The sequence below is a fragment of the Microcaecilia unicolor genome, chromosome 4, assembly GCF_901765095.1.
Source record: "Microcaecilia unicolor chromosome 4, aMicUni1.1, whole genome shotgun sequence".
In the NCBI taxonomy this organism is placed as follows: Eukaryota; Metazoa; Chordata; class Amphibia; order Gymnophiona; family Siphonopidae; genus Microcaecilia; species Microcaecilia unicolor.
The window spans coordinates 191,726,705-191,750,926 of NC_044034.1; the positions used below are offsets into that span (position 1 = coordinate 191,726,705).

Consider the following 24,222-nt stretch of genomic DNA (forward strand, 5'->3'; position numbering starts at 1 on the left):
CTTGCCCATCTGAAGAGGCCAGTAGACCACTAGGGCCCTTTAAGGTAGGCCCAGGGGGCTGTAGTGTGCAGGGAGGGTGCTGGAAACAAAGGTGGAGGTGGCAACAGGGGCCCAATGACCCCTTCTGTCCGGGGGCCCGGATCACTGTCATCCACACCTGTTTTATTATATGCATGCAATGTAGAGTCCTTTTCCTTGATTGATAATTCTTGTATGATTTGTATCATTAGTTCTCCAGCAGGGGTACCTGAAAGTACACCACAACTCTTTGGAAATTCCTGGAAAACATCATCAGCATGTCATCCAGAACATTTTCCTTCACCTATGGACCCTTGTGATGTGCATCTACAAGCAGGTGAGAAACAAACAGGTATGAGGTAGCAGACTAGATATAAAATACAATAGCAACAGCCTTCCAATTACTACAATAGGCTTCCTTCCCTGATGCAGAGTAGTGAGACATGAATTCATGTCATAAGAACATAAGAGTAGCCATACTGGGTCAGACCAATGGTCCATCTAGCCCAGTATCCTGTTTTCCAAACAGTGGCCAAGCCAGGTCACAAGTACCTGGCAGAAACCGAAATCGTGGCAACACCCCATACAAAAATCCTAAGGCAAGCAGTTGCTTCCCATGTCTGTCTCAATAGCAGACTATGGACTTTTCCTCTAGGTATTTGTCCAAACCTTTTTTAAACCCAGATACGCTAACCGGTGTTACCACATCCTCTTGCAAAGAGTTCTAGAGCTTAACTATTCGTTGAGTGAAAAAATATTTCCTCCTATTTGTTTTAAAAGTATTTCCATGTAACTTCTACGAGTGTCGCCTAGTCTTTGTACTTTTGGAACAAGTAAAAAATCGATTTACTTCTACTCATTCTACACCACTCAGGATTTTGTAGACCTCAATCATATCTCCCCTCATCCGTCTCTTTTCTAAGCTGAAGAGCCCTAACCTCTTTAGCATTTCCTCATATGAGAGGAGTTCCATCTCCTTTATCATTTTAGTCGCTCTTCTTTGAACCTTTTCTAATTCCGCTATATCTTTTTTGAGATACAGCGACCAGAACTGAACGCAATACCATGGAGCAATACAAAGGCATTATAGTATTTTCGGTCTTATTCACCATCCCATTCCTAATAATTCCTAGCATCCTGTTTGCTTTTTTGGCCACCGCTGCACATTGAGCAGAAGATTTCAGTGTATTATCTACAATGACACCCAGATCTTTTCCTTGAGCACTGACCCCCAAGGTGGACCCTAGCATCAGATAACTATAATTCAGATTATTCTTTCCAATGTGCATCACCTTGCATTTGTCCACATTAAATTTCATCTGCTATTTTGGATGCCCAATCTTCCAATTTCCGAAGGTCTTCCTGCAATATTTCACAGTCTGCACGTGTTTTAAGAACCTTGAATAGTTTTGTATCATCTGCAAATTTGATCAGCTCACTTATTCTGAGTTCCTTATCATTTATAAATACGTTAAATAGTACCTGTCCCAGTACAGATCCCTGCGGCACTTCACTGTTCACTCTCCTCCATTGAGAGAAATGACCATTTAACTCTACACTCTGTTTTCTGTCCAATAACCAATTCCTAATCCATGCCAGAACCTTGTCTTCTATCCCATGACTCTTAATTTTTCTCAGGAGTCTTTCATGAGGAACTTCATATAAAGCTTTTGAAAATCTAGATACACTACATCAACTGGCTCACCTTTATCCACATGTTTATTCACGCCTTCAAAGAAATGAAGCAAGTTGGTGATGTAAGACTTCCCTCGGCTGAACCCATGCTGACTCTGTCCCATTAAACCATGTTTGTCTACATGTTCTATAATTTTATTCTTTATAATAGTTTCCACTATTTTGCCTGGCACCAACGTCAGGCTTACCGGTCTATAATTTCCCAGATCACCCCTAGAACCCTTTTTAAAAATCGGCGGTCACATTGGCCACCCTCCAATCTTCAGGTACTATGGACGATTTTAATGACAGGTTACATATTTCTAACAGCAGAGCAGCAATTTCATTCTTGAGTTCTCCCCTGACGACTCTGCCTCAGTCGCGGCCCTTTGTCATGGAGGTTATCTCTTCGCCCACACTCCCCGCCCAGCTGGCCGCGGTGGAGGCATCGGGCTACTACTCTCACCCTCCTGTAGTTTCCAACCCCTCCTCCTATCGCAGTCTCACTACTTCTCATCCTTTGAAGCTCACTCCATCCGGCTATTCTACCCCATTACCACTCAGAGTGGCAGTCATTTACCGCCCCCCTAATAAATCCCTCTCTTCCTTCCTCACCGACTTTGATGCCTGGCTTTCTATCTTTCTTGAACCCTCATCTCTGTCCCTCATTCTCGGAGACTTTAACATACACATTGATGACTAGTCCGACCCTCACGCTTCTCAGTTCCTCACTCTAACATCTTCCTTCAACCTCCAGCTTTGCTCCACCACCCCTACTCACTGAGACGGCCATTGTCTTGACCTCGTCCTCTTCTCTTCCGGCTCTCCCTCCAATTTCCACGTTTCAGCTCTTCCTCTCTCCGATTATCACCTAATCACCTTCACACTTCTTCACCCCCCCCCCCTCAGCTCCGTCCAACTTTAACCACTACCTCCAGGAATCTCCAGGCTATTGACCCTCCCACCCTATCCTCTAATATTTCTAATCTCCTCCCCTCCATCATGTCCTTCGAGTCTGTCGACAAGGCTGTCTCCGCTTACAATGCCACTCTCTCCTCTGCTCTGGACACCCTCGCACCATCCACCTCCCGTCTCACAAAGCATACTAATCCCCAGCCCTGGCTGACCCCTTGCATCCGTTACCTTCGCTCCTGCGCCCGATCTGCTGAACGCCTCTGGAGGAAATCTCACACCCATTCAGACTTCCTTCACTACAAATTCATGCTATCCTCCTTCCACTCCTCCCTATTCCTTGCCAAACAGGACTATTACACCCAATTGACCAATTCTCTCAGCTCCAACCCCCATTGTCTCTTCTCCACCCTTAACTCCCTCCTCAAAGTGCCCTCCGCTCCCACCCCACCCCCCCTCACTCTCTCCTCAATCACTGGCTGATTACTTCCGCGACAAGGTGCAAAAGATCAACCTTGAGTTCACTACCAAGCCATCTCTTCTTCACCCTTCAACCCTCTCCCTCAACCAACCAACCCAGGCCTTTTTCTCCTCCTTTCCTGTCATCACCAAGGAGGAAACCGCTCGCCTTCTTCTCCTCCTCGAAATGCACCACCTGCTCTTCTGATCCCATCCCCACCAACTTACTTAACATCATCTCTCATACTGTCACCCCCTCCATCTGTCATATCCTCAACCTCTCTCTCTCCACTGCAACTGTCCCTGACACCTTCAAGCACGCCGTAGTCACACCTCTCCTCAAAAAACCATCACTTGACCCTACCTGTCCCTCCAACTACCGCAAAAAACAAAAAAGGAGGTAAAAACCCTCACGAAACCGTGGGATATAAAACAAAAAGTGAGGAGAGTGGATGAGGATACCAACAATAATGTATTTATTTACTTGTAAATAAAAGATTAAAAAATTAAAAGATGACAATGTACATAAAAATGACCCGACACGGCCGTGTTTCGGCCCAATGGCCTGCCTCAGGGGTCTTTGTAACCTAAGTTAGACAATGAAACAAATAAAGAATATTGTTACAAATATATCATAAACATAAATATGGTAAATGTAACAACAGACATTGGCTGAAAATATAGCATGAATAAACGAACAACCAGAAAATTATCAGTGACTCATTCAAATAATATTCCAATTAGATAATAAAAATAAAACATATATGTAAAGTTTAAAAAAAAAAATTTTTTTTTGTATAATTGGAGATTATTACTGTGAATTATAAAAGATTGCTTTAAAAAATTATTAAGAACACATGGATAATACTTTGAACAATACATCATTGTGTTTATATGCGAATGCTGAAATTTATGATTAAAATTATATGGAATAATACATTGTGAGTATTTAAACACGTGAATAATAATTTTAATACATCAAATTATAAAATAGGACATTATGTTTATGATATATTTGTAACAATATTCTTATTTGTTTCATTGTCTAACTTAGGTTACAAAGACCCCTGAGGCAGGCCATTGGGCCGAACACGGCCGTGTCGGGTCATTTTTATGTACATTGTCATCTTTTAATTTTTTTATCTTTTATTTTACAAGTAAATAAATGCATTATTGTTGGTATCCTCATCCACTCTCCTCACTTTTTGTTTTATATACCTCCAACTACCGCCCTATCTCCCTCCTACCCTTCCTCTCCAAAATACTTGAGCGTGCCGTTCACAGCCGCTGCCTTGATTTTCTCTCCTCTCATGCCATCCTCGATCCACTTCAATCCGGCTTTCGCCCTCTTCACTCGACAGAAACAACACTCTCTAAAGTCTGTAATGACCTATTCCTTGCCAAATCCAGAGGCCACTACTCCATCCTCATCCTCCTTGATCTATCCGCCGCTTTTGACACTGTCAATCATGACTTACTTCTTGCCACACTGTCCTCATTTGGGTTACAGGGCTCTGTCATCTCCTGGTTCTCCTCCTATCTCTCCCACCGCACCTTCAGAGTTCACTCTCATGGATCTTCCTCCACCCCTATCCCCCTATCTGTTGGTGTTCCCCAGGGATCTGTCCTTGGACCCCTTCTCTTCTCAATCTACACCGCTTCCCTGGGCTCCCTGATCTCATCTCATGGTTTCCAGTATCATCTTTATGCTGATGACACCCAGCTATATCTCTTCACACCAGACATCACCGCAGAGACCCAGGCAAAGGTATCAGCCTGCTTATCCGACATTGCTGCCTGGATGTCCAACCGCCACCTGAAGCTGAACATGTCCAAGACCGAGCTCATCGTCTTTCCACCTAAACCCACATCTCCTCTTCCCCCACTCTCTATCTCAGTTGATAACACCCTCATCCTCCCCGTCTCATCTGCCCGCAACCTCGGGGTCATCTTCGACTCCTCCCTCTCCTTCTCAGCGCATATCCAGCAGACTGCCAAGACCTGTCGCTTCTTCCTCTTTAACATCAGCAAAATTCGCCCTTTCCTTTCTGAGCACACCACCTGAACTCTCGTCCACGCTCTCATTACCTCTCACCTTGACTATTGCAACCTACTCCTCACTGGCCTCCCACTTATCCATCTATCCCCCCTCCAATCCATTCAGAACTCTGCCGCACGTCTTATATTCCGCCAGAACCGATATACTCATATCACCCCTCTCCTCAGGTCACTTCACTGGCTTCCGATCAGATACCGTATACAGTTCAAGCTTCTCCTCCTTACCTACAAATGCATTCAGTCTGCTGCTCCTCACTACCTCTCTACCCTCATCTCCCCCTACGTTCCCGCCCGTAACCTCCGCTTGCAGGACAAATCCCTCCTCTCAATACCCTTCTCCACCACCGCCAACTCCAGGCTCCGCTCTTTCTGCCTCGCCTCACCCTATGCCTGGAACAAACTTCCCGAACCCCTACGCCAAGCCCCCTCCCTACCCATCTTCAAATCTTTGCTTAAAGCTCACCTCTTCAATGCTGCCTTCGGCACCTAACCTTTTGGAAATCTAGACTGCCCCACTTTGTCTGTACACTTGTCTTTTAGATTGTAAGCTCGTTGAGCAGGGACTGTCCTTCTATGTTAAATTGTACAGCGCTGCGTAACCCTAGTAGCGCTTTAGAAATGTTAAGTAGTAGTAGTAGTAATGCCATTCTGGTCTCAACTAAAAGAACATATCATAATTCATATACATATCCCAGTTCAAACATTTTTACTTATATTCAGTTTACACATGCATATTTTCAGCTCTCATTACAAATTGACTTTCTCATTTGTTTAAACATTTTTGTAACTTTATACATAAAATTTCCAAAATTCAATGGGAGAATGCTTATAGGTTCTGCACAAGTATATTCCATAAAATTCAAGACCTAAAATGTTAAATCTTAATCATTGGGCTATTACAAACAAACATCTTAAAAGCATGAGCATGGGAGTAGACTGCGAGGGGCGAGGGGGGGCATTGCCCCCCAAACGAAACAACTTACGACTTTTACAGTTATCTTCCCCGAAGACGAAGTCGCAGTAAAAGCACCAAATAGGCAGGATCGACTCCGTCCTTTGCTTCCCTGCCCTCTCTGCGTCCCGCTTTCCAGTGATGTCATTTCCTTTCGGGCGGGATGCTGAAAGGGCAGGGAAGCGAAGGACGGAGTCGATCCTGCTTGTTTGGTGCTTTTACTACCGCTAGTTCGCCGCTGTAACAAGCCTTCGGTACTGAAGTGAGCCTATGTATTCCTCCTGAGTCCACACAGTATAAGGAAAGAAGAAGACATCGTTTGGTAACCGTAAATCTCTTTTTTTTTCACTGCCCCGCGCAGCCATCGCCATTCACTCAAAAACACAGCAAGCAAAACTGTGAGTTGCTGCTGCTGCCTGCATCCATGTTGTCGTTCTGTACCTCCAGATTAGTGCAGCTAGCTAAACTATTCACTGGAAGGAGCATCGTGGCTGTGAGTGTGCTTACTTTAAATTTGCTTTCTTGCTTTTATACTACCATTTTTTATGCTGCCCAGTTCTAATCTGTGGGCTTAATTTATTTATAATTGTTTTTATGTTGCTACTGATTTTTATTCTGGCTTTTTGAGAATTTGAGGTGGATTTTAAAGTTTCTTGTTGTGGTCTATGTTAAGTTTGAATTCACTTACTGACTTCCATATGAATTTATGTAAAGCCTAAATCCTGACACACTACCTCTTGAAGGATCTACATATAGAGCCTATGCATTTCTAAGGTCAACACTGGCATGGTATGGGAAAGGGGAGTGCTGGGTAAGGAGGAAGGAAGGAAGGAAGGAAGGAAGGAAGGGAGAAAGAGCTGGCTTGATATTCCCAAAACAAGCCAGCTCTTTTTCCCTTCCTTCCTCATATTAGCATATTCATTTGCATATATATATATATATATATATATATATTTATATATATATATATATATATATATATATATATATGCAAATGAATATGCTAATATGCTCCGCCCCATCCTTTGCCGCCCCCCCCCCCCCCCAAATGAAACAGTCAAACTACGCCCAGCATGAGATAGGCACATTTCATTTATGAAAAAAACAAATTAGGGAAAATAAAAATCACATCAGTATCCGATTATTAACAGTAGAAATTAGAGAAAATAAAGTGCTATATTTGTAGTAAGAAAACTAATTCAGAGCTTGCATAACAAAGAAGATTAGGGCATCAAGTAGTTAGGAGCACAATTTCTCCATTTATACTAAACAAAGGGCACAAAGAATACAGAAAAAAAAAGGGAAAAATAATTTAACATGACAGCTGTTTACAATGATCATCAAAAATTGTATATATGTTATTTTAAAGCATTCCTCATGTTACTGAAATAGTACGGTGAAAGAGAAAATAATTTAAACCAATTTTCTGGGGCAGCACAAAACATTTTCTTTCAAGGCACACAAAACATCCCAACTTCTTCTTAATCTAAACATTCTTTTAAATTCACTTTTCCTGTGAGGCAGTTTCTCTAGAATCTCAGCTACCTGAGGTAGAGTGACAACCGATATTAATGAACTAAACACATTAAGTAAAACAGGATGCAAATGTTACCTTGCACCACTAGCAAAACAAAGTTTCAGCTGGACTATCGCAAATCCTGTGTTGATGAATGTCACCTGCAAAATACAGCTAATCGCTCAGGGATATAAGAATGTAAACATATGGGAACAATAAAACATGTAGAAACAACAGGAAAATACAGGCAGGAACCCTCACAGCCAAGGCAAAATTTTGAATGCAATGCAACAAAAATCAGAGTTAAAAAAGAAAAGAAAATATTTCTGCATATTCCACTGGTCTAGGATACACATGTACTGGAATGTGGACACGTGTCCTAATAGCTGAAACATCCTGAAAATAAAACTGTAAAATTCTTAGCAAGCCTAGCAGGGAAACAAAATCAAAATTGTTATCCAGAAATCATATATACAAAATAAAACATTGAAATAGAATTATATACAAAAGAAAACATTGAAATAAAATTGTATCTAATAAATATTAGATTTAAACCAAGAGAAGTTTTGTTTGTTTTTTCCAGGCCAGCAGTTAACCGCTTCAGGTCAAGACAAACCAATCCCCATCAGTATGGCAGGATTTCAAAGCTCACACAAAGACACCCAGACTTGGAAAACCCGCTTGTGGAGCTACTGTTAGTGATATGCAATTTATCCTTAAAATCGAGCGTGGTACCAGAAGATTGGAGGGTGGCCAATGTAACACCGATTTTTAAAAAGGTTCCAGGGGAGATCCGGGAAATTATAGATCGGTGAGTCTGACGTCGGTGCCGGGGAAAATGGTAGAGGCTATTATCAAAAACAAAATTACAGAACACATCCAAGGACATGGATTACTGAGACCAAGTCAGCATGGCTTTTGTGTGGGGAAATCTTTCCTGACCAATTTATTTCAGTTCTTTGAAGGAGTAAACAAACATGTGGCAAAGGGGAGCCGGTTGATATCGTGTATCTGGATTTTCAAAAGGCATTTGAAAGGTTACAGAGGAAATTGGAGGGTCATGGGATAGGAGGAAATGTCCTATTGTGGATTAAAAACTGGTTGAAGGATAGGAAACAGAGAGTGGGGTTAAATGAGCAGTATTCACAATGGAGAAGGGTAGTTAGTGGGGTTCCTCAGGGGTCTGTGCTAGGACCGCTGCCTTTTTAATATATTTATAAATGATTTAGAGATGGGAGTAACTAGCGAGGTAATTAAATTTGCTGATGACACAAAGTTATTCAAAGTCGTTAACTCGCGACAGGATTATGAAAAATTACAGAAGGACCTTACGAGACTGGGAGACTGGGTGACTAAATGGCAGATGACGTTTAACGTGAGCAAGTGCAAGGTGATGCATGTGGGAAAAAAGAACCCAAATTATAGCTACGTCATGCAAGGTTCCACGTTAGGAGTTACGAACCAAGAAAGGGATCTGGTGTCGTCGTCGATAATACACTGAAACCTTCTGCTCAGTGTGCTGCTGCGGCTAGGAAAGCGAATAGAATGTTGGGTATTATTAGGAAAGGTATGTAAAACAGGTGTGAGGATGTTATAATGCCATTGTATCGTTCCATGGTTCGACCGCACCTTGAGTATTGTGTTCAATTCTGGTCGCCGCATCTCAAGAATGATATAGTAGAATTGGAAAAGGTGCAGCGAAGGGTGACTAAAATGATAGCGGGGATGGGACGACTTCCCTATGAAGAAAGAATAAGGAGGATAGGGCTTTTCAGCTTGGAGAAGAGACGGCTGAGGGGAGACATGATAGAGGTATATAAAATAATGAGTGGAGTGGAACAGGTGGATGTGAAGCGTCTGTTCACGCTTTCCAAAAATACTAGGACTAGGGGGCATGCGATGAAACTACAGTGTAGTAAATTTAAAACAAATCGGAGAAAACGTTTCTTCACCCAACGCGTAATTAAACTCTGGAATTCGTTGCCGGAGAACGTGGTGATGGTGGTTAGCTTAGCAGAGTTTAAAAAGGGGTTAGACGGTTTCCTAAAGAACAAGTCCATAAACCACTACTAAATGGACTTGGGAAAAATCCACAATTCCAGGAATAACAAGTATAGAATGTTTGTACGTTTGGGAAAGCTTGCCAGGTGCCCTTGGCCTGGATTGGTCGCTGTTGTGGACAGGATGCTGGGCTCGATGGACCCTTGGTCTTTTCCCTGTTTGGCATTACTTATGTACTTATTTACTTATCATTGAACTGAAGGCAAAGTTATTTACAAAGGAATGTTGCTAAGTAAACGTGAAACCATTTATTCCAGACAAAAGAGACAATTCAGCTGTGCTCTCAGAAATATTCCTCTAAGCAGGAAAAAAAAAATGTAATTAATGACAGTAAAAAGTACAAATCCTGTAGTGTATTGTAAATATAAATCACATTCCTCCTCTGCATTGTGAATTGGGCCCTGAAACACAAAGCAGTGGGAAAGAATGGGCAGCTGAATAATCCCATAAGACTTGAGTGAGAAAAAAAAATCAGAGGAAATTCAATACAGGAGTTGGGGAAGGTCTGTGCAGCTCAAAGAAGATAGCGAAAGGCAATACAAGAAAACAGTTTATTGCAAAGAAAAAGTCTCTGTACAACAAAGTTCAGGAATCTCTTATAATGCTAAAAATTAGTGCTCTCAAACAAAGTAAGTTTCTGTCACGTAACTTAAAACAGGCAATTAACAAAAGAACATGGCTAAACATACAGGCAGCTGATATCTCACTGAAAGAAAGAATAAACTGAACTTCAAAAGATAGAAATGATCGCTGCTTTCAATCCAGACATCCTCTGCTAGGAAAGAAAGAAACAAATGTTTAAAAAGATATAGCTCTCCTATCTGTACAAGAAACTCTCCAGCACTTTCTCACTTTATACTAACTTTTTATCATGCTCTCTCTTCCACAAATCATCTACAAGTTCCTTGTCCAATAAAGAATTATTGGTACACACACATTTTAAATGCACTATCCATTTTCTACTTCCAATGAAATTAGTTGAGAATCAAAAATTAACTTATCTCTTCAAAATCTAAATAAAAAACATAGCAATACTTACAGCAGCCAGCTTCAAACTTATTTACATGCACACTTTCAAGTATACCAGGACCGTCTGTGGTGGTGAAGATCCTGCGCTGAACTGACACCCTTGTTTCTTTTCACAAATGTACCTGGAAATCTCCGGACTGAACTAGGATTCAATCTGAGGTCTTCTGTTTCCTGGAATCGTCCTGCTCCAGCGTCCCAGAGACAGACATGCGACTCCCAATATATTTTTTTCTCTGTGTTTTTTTTTTCTCTTTTTTGTTTAAATGTTTTTGTTTTTACTTCACCCCGACCCAAAATCCTAGTCAATCGGAGGGTCTGTGCACGACTCCTAACGGACGATCCCTCCTATCAACGTCGGGGTTTACCAGTGTTTTTAGGCTGCTTGTATCCCTTCCCAAATTAGCATAAACCAGCCATTCTCAACTGGGAGGGGTAAAAGAAACCAATGCTTATGAGAAAGTATATTTTATTCACTTGCCAATACAAATACAATAGTTTCTCATGAGAGATCAATTCAGTAACATAGCAAGATGTTCACTGAAACTGCTTCTCTGAAATATTCTTCTGAGATGGCAGCTTATATCGTTTGTTCCAGACAATGATTTACAAGACTTTTTTTCTGCAAACTCTCTTTCTCACAGATTATCTGATTTCCAGCGTCTGGTTCTTTTAAGCTGTTAAACAACATTCTTTTGCTGTTTACCCAAGGCCTCCCATGCCTGTAAGGGGATCATAAATTCCTGAGTTTACACAGGCTCATGTTCTTTAATAAATTACAGGCTTCTCAATCTCTGATAGATTCCAAAGTCACACAGACTTATCAATTTCTGACCTTTTAACCTATTTCATAATGCATATCTTGTGCTCATATTTCTACACTAGGTGCCCCTTCACCCCTAAGGGCTATGGTATGGGTGTACAGTTGTGGGTAGTGGGTTTTGGGGGGGGGGGTTGGGGGGGCTCAGCACACAAGGTAAGGGATCTATGTACCTGGGAGCAATTTGTGATGTCCACTGCAATGCCCCCTAGGGTGCCTGGTTGGTGTCCTGGCATGTCAGGGGGACCAGTGCACTATTTGGTCATTTCTGACATGGGCGTCCTTGATTGTCATTATCGCCGAAAATCAGAAACGACCAAGTCTAGGGACGACCATCTCTAAGGACGACCAAAATGTCAAGATTTGGGTGTCCCCAACCGTATTATCGAAATGAAAGATGGACGTCCATCTTGTTTCAATAATACGGGTTTCCCCGCCCCTCCACCGGGACGTTTGCGAGGACATCCTCAGCAAAACTTGGGTGTCCCTTTCGATTATGCCCTTCCACATAACACACAGTGACCTAAATATCATTATGCAGGGCAAGACAACCCATGTTAGAGCTTTTTAAGAAGTGGATTATTGCTCTAATACAGCTTGATAATGTCAACTTAAGTGTTGTTCTGCTGCCAGACTGTGATTTTCATGACCAGTTCTGCTGCTGGGGTCAATATAAGAAATCTTTATAGAAAACATCTTTCTTTTTCTTTGGAGAATATATTTAGAATTTAGAAATAGTTAAGCTAGTTTGTTCATGATGTAATGTGATTGTTTCTTACTTTCCTTTCTTACTTTAACAGCTTCTTATGCAACAGAAGCTTGTAGCATCGTTATGAAAGAACTGTTTGCCCGGTGTCACTCCTATCTGAGTCCCGTTTCCTATTTTGAGCAGTGCAGAAGAGATACCTGCAGATGTGGACAGACATGCCTGTGCTCCGCTTTGGCCCACTATGCACGCCAGTGCCATAAACGTGGAGTAACATAGACTTTAGAGCTAACTTTACTGACTGTGGTAGTTCTTTCCTGCTGATGTCATCACTGGGGCCAGGCATTTTGCATGGTGGTGCTCACACTCACACAGGCTGGCAATGCAAAAAAAAAAAAAAAAAATCCCATCATTCACCATGTCAGCCTCCAGAAGTATGGTGTATGAGTCCCATTGGAAAGGTCACTTGTAATTTATAGAGGAGGGCAGTTTGGGAAAAGCTAACCTCACTGACTTACTAGCAACAATGAAATCAAAATGTCACATCTGTCTAATTTTTTATTTTGGTCCATGAATTTGTATTGAACATTTTAAATAGGATAACAAAACAAAAGAATACTTTGGCAAATTACAATAATAGTAAATGTGATAAACATAGAATAAACAAGGGTATAGAACAAACTATAAAAATGCTTAGGGAATTGAGTGAACTATATAACTGTCTAATTTTCTGTTCCCAGTGTACAGTCTTAGTGGTCATGCATTATGTTTTTTTTTATAAAGAGTGCAGTTTTAAGCTAAGTATGGTAGAGACAGTACTATTGCAGTCCCAGTATAACATGGCAATATTCTTTGGTATCGAAATTCAAAGCAATTTAAATGGGCAGGAAAGGCTCCTACCCTAGGCAGTATAGTTGAATATTGGCACTAACTGGTAAAACTAAAACCAGGAGAGGGGCAGTATGGGGTGGATTTGTGAATGAGTTGGCAGTTATGTGAGTGCTGGTGATATTCATTGCCAGTACCTGCAAATCTAATCGGGAAGATAGAACCACATAAAAAGAAGTTCTTTATTTGCCCAGTTAGCTGTCTGGGCCCTGGCACTTCATATTGGCTGGTGGCCAGATAACTTTCATCCTGAGGAGTTTTTGGTGCCTTCTCCTTACCCTAGTCTCAGTCCCCCTGGACACAGGAAGAGCCCCCAACCAGACTATCCACCCCTCCACCCCCTTTAGCCCCCTCTCCGTGCCTACATTTGATAGCTCTGGTGGTCTAGGGAGTCATAAGGGCAGGAATGATGCCCAGTTGCTCCCACCCATCAAAACTCCTCCTTCAAAATAGCTATACTCACTGGTACCATGAGACTGCCACTAAAATCTGTGTTAGCCATTTTGAGGCTGCAGATGTGATGGCAAGTGGACATTTCTCCTGCCCTTAGGATCACCAGAGCTATCAAAGGTAAGCCGGGGGGGGGGGGGGAGTCTACAGGGGATGGGGTGGGGGTATGGTCAGGAGTTTGTCTTTGGGTAGGAGGGAGGGGGAACTCAGAAGGGGGTGAGGGCACCTGTGTCCCCTTATATGAGTCAGCCAGGGCCCCTAAGTGACTTATGTGGGTCCTGGCTGAATACCAGCTGGATAACACATAAAATTTGTAGGCCACTACATGCCAACATGGCCTAGGATATTCAATCTAATATATGTAATCCCAATAAATACACTGGTAAATAATCAAACAAAAATACAACAAACCAGGGTTTAAACAATCGAGAAGGACGTGAGAAAGGGTTGATAATAAACAAAAAATGGAAATGAATAATTAATAATTAGTGAAATAGGAGAAATTCTCAGAGTAATAACTCACCCAAGTGGAGTGTCGTCTAAAAGGTCAAAGACACTTCCTAGAGGGTGGATAAGTTTCTCAATCACTGAAAATCTCCTAATATAAGTGCAAGCACATCCATTGCTCCCAATATCAAATATAATGCCAAACCCAGCACATATTACCTAACCATACCATTTAGTGCCATAATACAAAATCAAGTAACAATTGTCATCAAACAAATAATTTTCACAAGAAATAACGAACACTCAGCACTGATAAGTGAGATGTAGGTATTAACACCAGATTTTAGTTGGAGTAAATGGTCGCGCCTAAATTTTAATCATGGAGATAGCCACTCTGTGTATTCTATAAACCGTGCCTAACTTTAGGTGTGGTTTATAGAATAGCACTAAGTGCACTTTTTTCAACGACAATTTTTTTAGGCACCATTTATAGAATCTGGTCCTGTACATGTAACTGTATCCACCAATGCTCTGCCCAGGCTCCACTCATATGGATGCCCTCCTGCAAATGATGCACTATCAGGGAGATGTGTGTAGTTATAGGATACCACTTAGGCACATATCTGGCAGGCACATAACTGGTGTATGAATGTTAGACCTAATTTATACAATTATCTCCATACTAATGACCATCTGATCTCCAATTTATTTTGTTCCTTTAGATATAGCTCCTGCCTTTCATTGGTAACTCAAGGCAAGTTACATTAAAAGTAGGTTGTCGTTGTTGCCAAAGGACTTTGGTTACTGTGCATCTAGGTCTCACTTCAGTCAGCAGATGAAAAACAGTGAATTGTTGTGACAAATTTCAGATAGATTACTTTATTATCAAATCACAGTTTATGATCCAGCAAGTCAGGAATTGAGGACTTTGTTTTGTGGCTTGAAATCTTCAGTTGAAATTACAATCCAGGGTCATGGTTTTGCAAGTAAGTTTTATCATACTCTTAAGAAGTGAGGACTTTTCTTCTGGATTGTAATAAAAGAAATACAAAGCACAAAAACCACAGATCCTGCTGTGGCTCATGAAACTTGAGGTTTCTTAGTGATATTAAATCCCCTTAACCTTGCAAGCCCTACTTTTTAACGCTAATTTTTTGTAGCCCTTTCATGCAGGGAAACAAAAGAATATGGTACATGTGTATCCACATGTGGTCAAACTTGCCAGGCTCTTTCTGTGCCAGAAGCCTGTAATGGAGATTGTGTGGAAGGCTGTGCTTGTCCTCATGGGATGTTTTTAAACAGTAAGACTGACAAATGTGTGCCAAGGTAAGTGCAATGTGAAGAACTGCTGGTAAACATCTATTATTGTTTCTCTCTTTCTCGTGGTTTTTCACAGCTACTAATTTCAAAAATGTTTTCTTTACAATTAGAGATATGAAAGGTACTTGAAAATGGATGCATGAAGTGGAATGTGAATGGCGGGAAGGGGAGGATGATAGGGAAGCTCCAAGAAGATGGGGAAGGTGGGAGAAAAGAAGAGAAAGAAATAAAACATCTGTATGCTTGTTAATAAAGAATATAGGGGCCCTTTTATTAAGCTGTGATAAAAATGGATTTAGCGCATCTTAATGCAGGGCTTTCCTATGTACTATGTATATTTTTAGCCTGGCCCCAAAACAGGGCTTTTTTCTTTTTTTAATTTTGCAGATTCCATGCTAATTTTGTCATTAGCCCAGTGAAACCTACGAAAATATTAGGGCCCTGTTTACTAAGCCGTGCTAGAGGCATGCTACTGTTTTTAGTGTGGGCTAAGCATTAGTATGCGCTACCCTTAGTAAACAGGGCTCTTAATGTGGGAACACTTACCATCTCCTGAAAAAATTACAAAAAATAAATAGTGTGCATGTGCCATTAATGCGCACTGACAGGCAAATTACTGCAAAATACTTTACCATATATTACAGTAAGCATTTTGTCCTGCATTAAGCACACATTTGTGCTTAACAGCAGTTTAGTACAAGGGATCCATGCATGCTTTTCCCACTTGTAAAGGTATATGAGTTCCTTCTTTAGGTAGATGCCTTTAGTTGATGATAGGAACACAAATTTACTAAAGTGTGATAAGGATTGCAGTACTGCACGGTAATTGCAAAACTTCTGTGCTATCTATTGGGAGTGTTCCTAGCATTGGCGTAGCCAAGGGTGGGCTCGGGTGGGCCCAGGCCCATCCACTTTGGGTTCAGGCCCACCCAGTAGCAACACATCTATAATGTGGCTGGCAGGGATTCCCAAGCCCCACCAGCCGAAAACTCCCAACTGTCCCTCCTGCATACCTTTTAAATAGCAGATCTTTCCCTGCAGCAAGCAGCAACTGATACAAACTGTTCGCACCGGCCCCGCAGCCTTCCCTCTTATGTGTCCCGCCTATGCGGAAACAGGAGGTTGCATCAGAGGAAGGCTGTTGGTGAAAATCTGCTAATTAAAAGGTATTCAGGGAAGGGTGGATGTTTGAGAGACCATATGGATGCAGGCAAGAAATCACTTGTGAGACAAGGCGGAGTTCTTCTGCCCACCCATCTTGGGCCCAGGCCCACCCAAATTTGGGTGTCTGGCTACTCCCCTGGTTCCTAGCATCTGCCGATACAATGTATACAGGCACAATATAAGTGGTTCAAAAATAGGTGCGAAAAAGAGTAGCTCTTGGTGCTGATTCTCTGGGCACCAGACTTACGTCTGCTGAAACCTGGTGTAAATCCTGGTGCCCAAGTTGGGCATTCTGACTCATTATTCCATAACACTGCTTGCAGTTTGTTGGAATGCCCCTGACTTGCCCATACACCTTCCATGGCCATACCCCTTTTAGGTTGCCCCCTATGGGATTTAGGTTATCAGCTTTATAGAATAGCTCGTAGTCAGATGCACATGCAAATCCTATTCGGTTGCAAATAACATCAATAATTAGTTGTTAGCATCCAGTTATAGATGGTTAAGAGCTCATTAACCAATTAAGTTGTGCGTGCATCTCAGGATCATGCCCAAATTTGTGTGCCATAAATAGAATCCAGGGGAATGTCCTTACTGTGCAGTAACTGCATTGTAGATAATGCAGTGCAGTTAGTTATCTTTATTCAGGAGAAGTTAACTGTACCACAGTTCAGTGACTATCCCCACATTAACTGTAAAGTACAATGTTCCCATTCATAGTCCTTAAGCCCAATCTCATCTGTTCTGTTACTATGTATATGATCCAGTATGGTTATTCTTGTGTTCACTGTGGAGTATCCTTGAAGGATACTATTGAAACAGGATCTTTAGGGAATCCCGATAGAGAGGTTTCAATAATGGTGGTAGAAAGCCAGGAGTGTTTAATGGGAGAACAGAGTAAAGGATGCAAATTATCCCCATCAACTTCAAAGCAACTTGTGACCTGATTTGGCCATTTTTGGAAAAAGGATACTGGGCTAGGTGGACCATTGATCTGACCCAGTATAGCTATTCCTATGTCCTTATGTACATTCTGGAACTTGTTTAATGTAACCAACAGACAATGCCAATCTTTTTCTTCTTTTACAGAGATGAATGTCCTTGCTACTTTCAAGGAATCGATTATCCCCCTGGAGAAAATATTATCACATCTATGGGTAAATGGTAAGAAATAACCAAAATCTTGGTGTCTAAGCTTTGGGTTGAAAGTAAGCTCCTGCCATCAGTTTTAGCATATTAAACCTGATGTCTCTGTGCTTAGGTCTGTTGTTCACTCGTTTAACTTTACACTCCTAAGTTAGGCAGCTAATATAAATATCATCATTGATCACCTAATTTCATTCTCCTGCCATAACCTAATTTGCCCTGCTTACTTTTCATGAACCTAAATTTAGGTGCTCAGAAAGGAAGAATTTTTATTTAGGAAAATCTACAGGCTTATTTTCGAAAGAGAAGGGCACCCATCTTTCAACACAAATCGCAAGATGGGCGCCCTTCTCACAGGGTCGCCCAAATCGTCATAATCGAAAGCCGATTTTGGACATCCTCAACTGTTTTCCATCGTGGGGACAAACAAAGTTCACGGGGGCATGTCGGAAGCGTAGCAAAGGTGGGACTGGGGCGTGCCTAACACATGGGCATCCTCAACCAATAATGGAAAAAAGAAGGGTGTCCCAGACGAACACTTGGACGACTTTACCTGGTCCTTTTTTTCTTCTGACCAAGCCACAAAAATGTGCCCTAAATGGCCAGATGACCACTGGAGGGAATCGGGGATGACCACCCTTTACTCCCCCAGTGGTCACTAACCCCCTCCCACCCTCAAAACAATTTTTAAAAATATTTTTTCCAGCCTCTATGTCAGCCTCAAATATCATACCCAGCTCCATGACAGCAGTATACAGGTCCCTTGAACAGTTTTAGTGGGTGCAGTGCACTTCAGGCAGGCGGACCCAGGTCCACCCCCCCCCCCCCCACCTGTTACACTGTTGTGATAAATGTGAGCCCTTCAAAACCCACCAGAAACCCACTGTACCCACATGTAGGTTCCCCCTTCACCTGTAAGGGCTATGGTAGTGGTGTACAGTTGTGGGGAGTGGGTTTTGGGGGGCTCAGCACACAAGGTAAGGGAGATATGCACCTGGAAGCAATTTCTGAAGTCCACTGCAGTGCCCCCTAGGGTGCACGGTTTGGTGTCTTGGCATGTCAGGGGGATCAGTGCACTATGAATGCTGGCTCCTCCCACGACCAAAGGGTTTGGATTTGGTCGTTTCTGAGATGGGCGTCCTCGGTTTCCATTATCGCCGAAAATCGGGGACGACCATCTCTAAGGTCGACCTAAATTTCACGATTTGGGCGTCCCTGACCATGTTATCAAAGCAAAAGATGGATGCCCATATTATTTGATAATACGGGTTTCCCCGCCCCTTGGGCCGGGACATTCTGCGAGGACGTCCTCAGGAAAACTTGGGCACCCCTTTCAATTATGCCCCTCCTATGTTTCTAAACGTTAAGAACTCGATCTTTGAATAATGGACTTTTTATGAAGTACAGTCTGTGTAACACAGGTTTCAACAGAAATTAAAGTAATAATGCATATTAACATTTTAATCATGTGCATAAAAATTGATAATGTATATTAAAATTAAACTGATAATATGAAATTTTGTATAAATACACCAGGAGAGCAAGGAAATGGTTGACCAAATGATAATGGCCTCCCCCACTGTTAAGAATCAGGACAATAATATGTGTTCATGGAACCATAGGATTTTACCATGGAAATTTAAATGCACCTGCAAGAAAATGGGGCAATGCCTGGAGCAGGAAGTGGAAGGACTTTGAGCAGCATAAAAAAGGCAATGGACCTTTCTATAAAGAAAAAAGGAAACTATTATGATTTTCCAAGGAGGTGGCTGACCAGATAAAGGCAAAAGGCTAGCATTTGCAATGTGCATAGGATCACAAAAAAAAGAAGCGAAAAGAGGTAGCAGGAAGGGCAGAAGAAGCTCAATTGTGGAACTATTATCTAAGTTTTTGGATTACTTTTGAAGCCAATGGCTAGGAAAATTACTTATTTTACACAAGATACTACAGATTTTTTATGGCGTTTGAATCAAGTGGAGTAGCCTAGTGGTTAGTACAGTGGACTTTGTGCCTGGGGAGCTGAGTTCAATTCCCACTGCAGCTCCTTGTGACACTGAGCAAGTCACTTAACCCTCCATTGCCCCTGGTACAAAATAAGTACCTGAATATATGTAAACCACTTTGAATGTAGTTGCAAAAACCATTTCCCTTTCCCTAATCTATTTGGTTACGATGAATTTATCTTCTTATATATTATGATCTCTCAGAGTGATACTCTAGAGATTATTGAAAAAGTATTAAGAGCAAGGAATTTACCTCAACGTCTCTCCACTGAGTTTTTGTTAACTTTAGCTCAATTGGTTATCAAAAAAAAAATTGGGCCGGGGGGGGGGGGGGGGGGGGGGGGGTGGGGGGGGGGGGGGGGGTTCATAGCAAGTTTTATGAACAGATTCAAAAAGTAGCAGTGAGGGTTTCTTTAGCCCTCCTCAGTGACCATCCTTTATTTGGCCAATTTTGAAGATCGTTTTATATATTCTTCCCATTGGTTTGATAAAATATTACTCTGGAAAAGATTTTTGGATGACATTTGTTTTGTCTGGACTGATACCCAAGAACAGTTACAAGAATTTTTGTGTGGCTTAATTCTTTACAGAGTAATTTGAAGTTTACTTTGCAGTTTAACACACAATGGGCTCTGTTTACTAAGCTGTGCTATAGGCACGCTAGGACTTTTAGCACACACTAACAACAATGACACCCATAGGAATATATGGATCTCTGTAGCATTAGTGAGCACTAAAAATGCTAGCACACCTTTGTAAACAGGGCCCAGTGTTTGGATGTATAGATGTATATGGTATGTGCTCCATTGATCTAGCAGTAAAGGCTCACATGCTACACGTGCGGTGACCGGTCGGCATGCGCCAAGTGCTGATTACCGCCGGAACTGGCATGCGTAAGAGGATATAAATAAATAATTCATCCACGCATAATCTCAAATTACCACCAGGAGGGTGTCATATTTGGGTGTGCACTGCACACACATAGAGCCTACTGCCATAGGCGCCCCGTATAAGAGGCTTGGGGAGGCTAAGCCTCCCCAGCCCAACCGTAACCTTCCCTTTGCTGCTACCCCCCCCCCCCCCCCCCCGCCCAAACGCGGGGCTGCCTGGCACTGCAGCCAAGCAGCTCTCGGAAGTTTCCTCCGATCCTTCTCACCCTCAGCTGAGCTTGCCGATGACAGCCCTCCTCTCTCCGTTCCCGTTCCCCCCCCCCCGGTGCGTGTTTAACTGTTTTACCTTACTGGCAGCGAGTGGCAACGGCAGTATGAAGAAGAAAGCACTGCGGGCTCCTCCAGCTTCTCCCTTCCTTCCCTCTCACGTGTCCCGCCTTCTGCGATGACGTATTCCTGTTCTGCGAGGGCGGGAAGAGAAGGGAGAAGCTGGAGGAGCCTGCAGTGCTTTCTTCTTCTTCACTGCAATCGCCACTCGCTGCCAGTAAGTAAAACAGTTAAACACGCGCCGGGGGGGGGGGGGGGGAGAGGGACACGGGAATTGGAGAGAGGAGGGCTGTCACTAGAATGAAATGTCCATAACAGAGCATCATTCATCAACAGAAAAAAGGTAGATGTGCATAAAATTCAGTATAAAACTGGCACAGAAAAAGAATTTTGAGTCTGCGAGAGACCAGATGTAAAGTGGGTTTGAATACATTTTATCCCATACATTTTTGAAGATGAATAGGTAGTCTCCAATGGAATCATTTTACTTCGTACCTATCAAAGATATGGGAACATTAACTAATTGTGATGCAATTCATTAATAATCAAATAATGAATGCATAGTCTTGTATTTCAGTGATTTCATATCCATACTGGGCTCAGTACATCTGGATCTTACAATTTCACAGCAGGATCCACTAAAATTAAAGTTCTAAGGGTGACATTCAAATTAATTTTGTTCTAAATACAGCTTATTTCTGGATTAATATGACCACTGCAAAATCAGAACGTTAGTTTTATACACTTTGTACGGTTCATCCAGTCTGCCCAACAAGATAAACTCATATGCGCTACTTTATATGTATACCTGATCTTGATGTTTTGCAGTTGAGCGATTGTGGTTAGTATATGCTTTGAGCAACCACTTTATTCTTTGACATATGATACATATCTAATATCTAAATTTAATAAAAGGTATTAATTGTGACTATTTTATTTTTACTTATTTTTTTTGTGTGTGTTGTCAGACAATTATGGATGTAAGCTCTGCCCCTGGCCCCACCTCTAACCCCACCCCTTTAGCCTCCCCAAACAGTTGGGCCACCGACCGCCTATGCCTACCGCAGCTTAGTAAAAAGGCCCCTTAACAAACAACATATAAACAATATGTCTAATTCCAGTCTCTTTTCTTCATGTAGCATTTGCAGAGGTGGAATAATGAACTGCGAGAGTAGTAGTATTGGTAAGTTTGAATATGTAATAGTTTCTTAAATGAAATAGAAGCACACTTCCTGAGCTAGAAATGTACATGAAATGGCAACCCATGGAACCAGTGTCTACAATTCTGAAGCCAATTATGTGCACCATCTGGCTGCCCTTGGAGTCTGCTTTGCAGCAGAACTTCATATACTGTTGACTGTAGGCTTGACTTTATGATCAACTGGTAACTTCAAGCCCATCCTTGAATGCCAGGGAATGATTACATTATTGACCAATCACATTTACCATGTCATGCAGAACAAACAGAGAAAAAGAATAATGCAACTTACACAGTTTCATTCTGAAAGTGCACCTAAAACTCAAATACACAAATTGTTGTATTTCATTTTGTGTTTTTCAGTATATGATTGCCCAGCTGGTCAGATCTATTTTAATTGTAGTGATTCAGAAGTGGATACTGAACTAAGCAGAGAGAGAACTTGTGAGAATCAGCTTCTAAATCTCACTCTCTCTGCACATCTTCCTTGTTTCTCAGGTTGTGTCTGTCCACCAGGGTAAGTAGAAAAGGTATCTGGGCTTAATCACTAATGTATTCAGGAAGCTTTCTGTTTTTATTCAATGTTTTTGCATGCACAAGGGATGTTTTGATTGAGAAAAATCACAAGAATTCACTGTAAATCAGCATTCTACATAACATAATTAGTACTACTACTACTACTATTTAACATTTCTAAAGCGTTACCAGGGTTACGCAGCGCTGTACAATTTAACAAAGAAGGACAGTCCCTGCTCAAAGGAGCTTCCAATCTAAAGGACAAAAAGTGCAGTCAATCAAATTGGGGGCAGTCTAGATTTCCTGGATAGAGGTACAATGGTTAGGTGCCGAAAGCGACATTGAAGAGGTGGGCTTTGAGCAAGGATTTGAAGATGGGCAGGGAGGGGGCTTGAATATTTGTCTGGCTGGGCTAATGCACAGAATTGCCACACTATTCCAGATGTTATTACATCTTTTATGATGACCATTCCAAACAGTGAGAAATGCCCATAGCCTGCCCGTGCTCCACCCACATGTTTCCCCCCCCCCCCCCCTTGCTTTTAGGCACTATGGCATTTAGGTGCCTAACTGTCAATTAATGACACCTTTGATGTGCCTATTGTTCCCTTTATTTTTTCCTGGAAGAACATATAAAAGTGGGCAGATGTATGAATTTAGAAGGATGTAGGTGAAATATTTAATTGCCTGAAAGTTTTCTTATTAAAGCAACTCTTTTTGTGTGTCAGTTGATAGAAGATGTGATGTAAATACATGTTGTGGTTTAAACGTTTTTGCAAGCAAACACTATATTTCATATTTCACTAAATTTATGGTATAAGACTCCTAGTGACACATGCTGCAGTTATTGCTTGTGTCAGTTGCTTTGCAGAGTATAGCTGGGGACCATGAACTAGGCCATTTGCCAATGTACCTTTATGCCCATTATAGTTTAAGAGATCTTGCCAGCACTGGACAAACTACAAAGCTGGCAGCTGTTTGATCTGATTCCAAAGAAGCTGCTGCTTTTATTAACTGGCTACACCTGGTGATTCACTAGTTTTAGATGAACTACCAATTTCATTAAAGGCTACTTCACCCATAAAATTAACCTATGGTTAGATGCAATGAATCCGTTTTTCATTTTGTCTATGAGAAAAATTCATAAAGGGCAATTCTGTAAAGTAGGGCACAAGGCGAGGCACCGCATACCTACCATGTTTGTTACAGAATACTAGTGTGGACTCTGGTAAAAGGCTCCACTAATTGGGACTTACCCATGTATATATTAGCCGGGATTCTGTAATATATAGCACATATGTGGGAAGGACAAGGGTGGAGCCTGGATGGGCAATAGGCAGATCTCTCAGATACACGCATAACTTACTAAATACTGTAGATTACACATGAATATCATCCCACATAGGTGTGAACATTTATAGGTGTAAGTGTGGCCAGGACCACCAAGAGGGGAGGCAGGGGGGCAAGATTCCCCACGCCTGGCCTCCACGGGGGGCCCAGTGTCAGCAAGGCTTCCAGAGGCAGGCAGAAGGTTCTGCTTCCTCGGTCTGTCTCTATCCTGCTACTCTATGTCAGGGCCTGGGTGACTGCGATAACCCGGGTCCCGGCACACAGGAACAGGAGACAGACTGAGGGAGGAGCAGACGCAGGAACATAAGGGAGTGGGGGTGT

At 42.0% G+C, this 24,222-nt stretch overlaps 1 protein-coding gene across 1 annotated transcript in view; it reads left to right on the forward strand.

The window, feature by feature from the left end:
* OTOG (otogelin) overlaps positions 1-24,222 on the forward strand; it is a 706,015-nt gene that overhangs the window by 268,024 nt on the left and 413,769 nt on the right. Inside the window, 7 exon segments of the mRNA XM_030202446.1 lie at positions 231-355; positions 12,297-12,473; positions 12,476-12,508; positions 15,148-15,313; positions 17,561-17,635; positions 21,977-22,020; positions 22,399-22,552. Coding sequence (XP_030058306.1) covers positions 231-355; positions 12,297-12,473; positions 12,476-12,508; positions 15,148-15,313; positions 17,561-17,635; positions 21,977-22,020; positions 22,399-22,552 — 774 coding nt within the window.